The 6,000-nt window shown below is 35.3% G+C and overlaps 1 protein-coding gene across 5 annotated transcripts in view; it reads left to right on the top strand.

Moving 5' to 3' along the window:
- The first annotated feature begins 3,347 nt into the window (after positions 1–3,347).
- Positions 3,348–6,000, top strand: part of SLC25A21 (solute carrier family 25 member 21) — a 918,698-nt gene continuing 916,045 nt past the window's right edge. For 2 of the 5 annotated variants that reach the window (XM_074213396.1, XM_074213395.1), the window contains exon 1: positions 3,348–3,793. In XM_074213396.1, the coding sequence (XP_074069497.1) occupies positions 3,721–3,793 (73 nt within the window). In that variant the 5' untranslated portion in view covers positions 3,348–3,720. The remainder of the gene's footprint in view (positions 3,794–6,000) is intronic. The other 3 variants (XM_074213397.1, XM_074213400.1, XM_074213398.1) reach the window with 2 other exon arrangements.

Below are 6,000 nucleotides of genomic sequence, written 5' to 3'. Positions count from 1 at the left end.
CATTTTATTTCTTAGCCAATTCTTTTGATTGCCCTTTTATAATGCAGTTTGAGATCTGTAAAAGGCCACCTTCTTTTATATTACTTGATATTTTTATTCTTCTAAATGAATTTTGCTATTATTTTAGCTAGTTCTATAAAATAATTTTTGGGAATTTGATTTGTATGCCACTTAAAAAGTAGATTTTTATATGTAGAATTATCATTTTGATATTATTGATTTAGACTACCCATGAAAAATTAATATTTTTATACTTGTTTAGATTTGACTTTATTATGTGAAAAGAGATTTGTGATTGCATTTATATAATTCCTGGGTTTGTCTTGGCAGACAAACATCCAAGTATTTTTTTGCCTACTGTTTTTTTTTTTTTTTTGCAAGGCAAAGGGCCCAAGGGTCACACAGCTAGGTAATTATTAAGTGTCAGGGCAAATTTGAACTCAGATCCTCCTGACTGCAGGGCCGGTGCTCTAACCATTGCACCACCTAGCTTCCCCTTACTAATGATTTTTAAAGAAGGTTGTAAAGACTGATTCTTAATTCTGAATTTTTCAGGTGAAAAGAAAACAACCAAATAAGTTAAGTATGGTTTCATGAAAAAAACAAAACAAATAAAATAGAAAGAATAAAGAAAACCAAATCACTAGTATCAAAAATGAAAAGGGTAAATATATCACTAATGAAGATAAAATTGAAGCAATTATGAGGAATCATTTTGCCCAGTTATTTGTCAATCAATTTAGTAATTTGAAAAAATTATTTTTCAACATTCATTTTCTATACGATTTATAGAATTCATAGACTTTTTCTCCCTGTTTCACACCTCTGCTCCATTTGATCCTGGAGATTGTTTTTTAAATAGTCATTGCTGACTTTTAAGTGTCTTTTTTCCTAAAATGGGGTTATTTAAGTGTTTATTTCCTCTTTTGTTAATCTTGGCAATTTATATTTTTGTAAATTTTCATACATATCACTTAAATTATCACATTTATTGGTATACAATTGGACAAAATAGCTCCTAATTATTGCTTTAATTTTGTCTTCATTGTTGGGGATTTCACCTTTTCATTTTTGATTCTGGTAATTTAGTTTTATTCTTTTTTTTAAAATCAAATTAATCACAGGATTATCTATTTTTGTGTTTTCCCCCACAAACCAATTCAGTTTTATCAGTTCAATAGTTTGCTTTCAATTTTATTAATCTTTCCTTTTATTTTTCAGAATTTCTAATTTGGTTTTTAATTTGTTATTTTTCTAGCTTTTTTATTGCATGCCCAATTCAAGGATCTCCTCTTTATTTTATTCATGTAAGCAGAGGAGAAAAAAAATTCCCTCTAAGAACTGCTTTGTTTACATTCCATAAGTTTTGGTATATTGTCTCTTGTCATTCTCTCTGATGAAATTATTCTCTCTGATGAAATTATTGACTGTTTCTATGATTTCTTTTTTTGACCCAATCATTTTCCTGCCCACCCCTACAATTCATGTATGGCTTGTTTGAAGGGGGGAAAATCCCACATATATTAAAAATATTTTCAGGAGCACTCTGTTGTAACAAGAAGCTATAAAAAGGTGGATATCTATTAGCTAGAGAATGGTTGAACAGATTATTTCATTTGACAGTAATGGAATAGTATTGTGCCAAAAGAAATAACAAAAGGTACGGATTTGGAGAAACCCAAGAGGACTTATATGAATTAATGCAGAATGAAATGAGCTGAACTATAATGATTTATACAATGACTTTAACATTGTGCAGTAAAACAACTGCAAAAATTTTAAGAATTATGATAAGTGGGAAGTTAGGTGTTGTAGTGGATAGAGCACTGTCCCTGGAGTCAGGAGTACCTGAGTTCAAATCCATCCTCAGACACTTAATAATTACCTAGCTATGTGGCCTTGGGCAAGCTATTTAACCCCATTTGCCTTGCAAAAAAACCCCTCTAAAACCCTAAAGAATTATTATAAATAAAATAACTAATTGGGTACCGAGGGGGTGCACTGGATAGAATGTTGGACTGAGAGTCAGGAAGACTCATTTTCCTGAGTTCAAATCTGGCCTCAGACACTTATTAGCCATATGACCCTGGGCAAGTTACTTTACCCTGTTTGCCTAAGTTTCCTCATCTGTAAAATAAGCTGGAGAAGGAAATTGCAAATCACTTCAGCATATCTGCTGAGAAAACTTCAAATGGGTTCATAAGGAATTGGACACAACTAAAAATTGAGTGAACATTAACAATGACCAATGAACACTCTTGGAAGACTGATATCAGTCTTGCCACCTTTTGACTGAGAGACATAGAAGAATGACATACATTTTCAGGCATAATTTTGCTTGTAAATATTTATTTGTTACAAGGGAGGGCTTTGATTTGGGGGAAGAATTCAGAGGCTGGTTGGTGAACAGTGTTAGCAATATTAATGGGGAAATGTATGAAAAGAAAGAAAAAAGCACTAATGTAGCAAAAAAAAAATTACCAGAGAAAGAACAGTCATAGGGGCTATAAATAAATAAAACAGTATAAGAATGTATTAAATTTGAATCATGGTTTTTAAAAAACATTTTTAAAAACCATGAATCAAATTTATGATAATAAAAATAACAATTTAAATGAATTAATAAGATAATTAAGGCATATAGAAAATATTGTTGCTTTGACTTTCCTTTTGTAAACCCCCAAATAGTATTTAAGCTGAGAGACAAATTGAGAAGCCTCTAAAAATGTAAGAAGTAAATATACAGGATGATTTTTATAATGGTAAATGTTTTCTTTTCAATATGTGCTTTTAATTGTTTGCTAACATGTAGGATGAAAAGAAGTTTTCTCTGGAGTGAAGGAAAATACTTTTAAAATTGCTATAATACTGTAAGGAACTTTACTCTCAGATCTGCTTTCCTTCTGTCTATAAGAAGTGCCACAGGCACCCAATTTTATAGAAGATACCAACAGCATTCTCATAGCCCACCTCAATCTGAGTTTACAGGTTAAGCAAATTGATAACATTTAATTCTTAAAAATATGATAGCCTTATTATGCTGAGATATGATCTAATTGACCTGGTGTTCCTCCTTTCTTTTTGAGAATATCACATAAAAAGAAAGTAGTATTTCTGTGTTTTATTCAAACATATAACTTCCATGAAATAGATCTCCGGATATTGCAAGAGTTCAATGAAGTACCTTTGGAAGTTACCTATTAATTTTTTTCCCCCTTGTCTCATGATTTAAAATAAACAGTTACAAACTAAGTGGGGGCAAGGGTCAAAAAGAAGAACTTCAGTTTAATGATCAAACCAGGGATATTTTTCATTAATGTTATTCAAATCAAACGAGTCTTTCCAACTTTACAGGACACTACTGGAGGGATCAGGGCGACACGTGACCCAAGTTAGAGGAACAAGCAGTACCAAGCATCAGCAAAATCCTACTTAACTTTTAAAACTTTAAGTCACGTCACTGTTTTAAGATGCCAAAATGTGAGCCAGAGCTGGAAGTTTGCTTTGGAGGGAGTGCAATAGACAAGTGGGACTAATAAGTAACAAAGGACTGCAGGCAGTGTGCTGCGCTCTGGGATCTCCAAGTGCTACGCTCTTCCCGCCTCCTCCAGTCAGCAAACCTCCCTCCCCACATTCCTTAGAGATTGCTCCCCTGCCTTGTCCATCCCGGTTCTCAAGGGTGCTTTACTGAGGTCCTAAGCCTCCCTTTCGAAAGCGAAGATGTCTGCAAGGACTCGAGGAAGAAGCTTCGGAAGGGAAGCTTCTCACCAGATCCTGGCGGGAGGTTCAGCCGGTAAGGCCACCCTGGGTATTCCGAGGAGTTGTCTCGGAGACTGCCGTTTACAATTCTCTGAATAAAGCTTCTTCTTTGGCTACTTTCCAGTGGGTCTGTGCAGGCTCATTTGCAATAATGCCTGCAGTGGAAGTGTTTCTGGTTTGGGGTACCGCTAGCTCTGTAAGAGGTTAAAACACAAGATTTCACCTGCTGCTGCCTTTATCTGTTTCTAGTGAGCTAGGGAGGGGAAAAAAGAAAGTGTGATAGAAAAAAATCACGGTGCTGTAGACTTTTTACTTTAATTTATCTAGGCAGCAAGTCTCTATCCCCTTCAAAAAATATGGTTCGAACCGTAGTTGTAATTCCTTTAGCGGAGACAGTACAGAATTTTATGTTTATAATGTCAAAGACAGGATCTGCTTAGAAGACACTCTGCCTTTGTTGGCATAAACCAAAACATAAATTTAATGAAATCCTTCTTCCCCCATCCCCTCAAGTCATGACAGCTGAAATAAAAACCTTTAAATACTTTACAAAACAAAAAACCCAACAACTTCAAAACATTTCACTTTTTTTTGATAATGATATACTTAAATTGTGGCTTTATAGATTTTTACTAACCTAAGGAATTTTAATATACTGTATGGACTGATTAAAATTTAATGTTGAATTTCATGAAATATTTTACAGTAGGAGTAATAATAACAATGTGGGTAGCTTTTAGCTCTGGAATCATGAAAACTGATCTTCTTAGTTCAAATCTGACCTCAGAGTTAACTGTGTAACCTAGTCCAAGTCACTTATCCCTGTTTGCCTCAGTTTCCTCATCTGCAAAATGAGTTAGAGAAGGAAATGGCAACCACCCCAGAATCTTTGCCAAGGAAATCCCAAATGTGGTCATGAAGAGTTGGGCAGACCTGAACCACAATAATAGCAATACCATCTCTCAGCGTACTTAACTCATCCTTACATGAATCCTTGAGGTTGTGCTGTTTTGTCCTTCCTTCTGGAAGAAGACCATAATATCAGAGATATGATGCCAAATCAAGATCATGAATCATATTTGAGTGAGAGGAGGCTGGGCTAAGTCACCACTCTCGCTTTTTCCTCCGTAGTCCTCTGGTCCAGGGGCCAGTTGTGGATCAGGATGACTGGAGATGGTCCTGAATGCAAGGCATTCAGGTTTAAGTGCCTTGCCTAGGGTCACACAACTAGTTAGGGTCACACAACTAGTTAGCGTCAAATGGCTGAGGCTGGATTGAACTCTGGTCCTCTTTGATTCCAAGGCCAGTGCTCTATTCCCCTGCTCCACCTAGCTGCCCTTTTTAATACAATACATATATTACATGAATTACTAAAGGGCTACTGTTATTATAAAATATTAATTTTAGTGCTCTAAAATAAATATATGTCTATGAACCAGTCTGTAAACATTTCCTATGTATCAAGCAGTACTACCAATTTGATTTAATTTTTTATTGTCTCTATGCTAACTTCTGGGGAAATAAAGAAAGGTAAGACAGGCTTTGCCCTGGAAAACTTCAAAGCCTATGAGGGACACAACATGCAAATAACTATGTACAATTAAGTGATCAGTATAAATAAGAAATGATAAACAGGAAGACACTAGAAATAAGGGGATTGGGAGAGGTTTCTTTTAGAAGATGGAATTTTAGCTGGGATTTGAAGAAAGCCAGGAGGTGCCAATGAGATGGAGGAGCATTCCTGTAATAGAGAACAGCTTGAGAAATTGTCCAGGCTCAGGAGATACAGTTGTTTGAGGAACATCAAAGAGGTCAGCCAGTGTTACTAGCTTGCAGAATACTGTGGGAGGAGCAGTGGATAAGGTGTCAGAAAACTAGAGAGTTTTCTGTGTGTGAGAGGGGGGCTAGGCTATGAGGATCTTTCAATGTCAAATAGAGCATTTTGTATTTGATTTTGGAGGTGATAGGGAACCAAGGGAGATTCCTGAGTGGAGGGGGAGAGTGAATTGGTCAGACCTGTGCTTTGGGAAAATCATTTTGATGACTTTTTTTTGAACTACATATTTATTTAGTTTGTTGAATTAGTGGCTCAACTAATTTTTCATATTGTTGCAAGTTATGCAATAATTGTGATCTTTCAAGGCTATATATAAGTTGAAGTCAAAGATTTTTCTACTTATGATTTTTCCTGGTCAATCTTGAAAGTCCTGAAGAATTGAATACTCTGAATTTCTTTGCCTA

This window comes from Macrotis lagotis, chromosome 1 (assembly GCF_037893015.1).
Source record: "Macrotis lagotis isolate mMagLag1 chromosome 1, bilby.v1.9.chrom.fasta, whole genome shotgun sequence".
Classification (NCBI taxonomy): domain Eukaryota; kingdom Metazoa; phylum Chordata; class Mammalia; order Peramelemorphia; family Peramelidae; genus Macrotis; species Macrotis lagotis.
The sequence above is the reverse complement of the archived record's forward strand: the minus strand, read 5'-3'. Positions and strand labels throughout refer to the sequence as shown.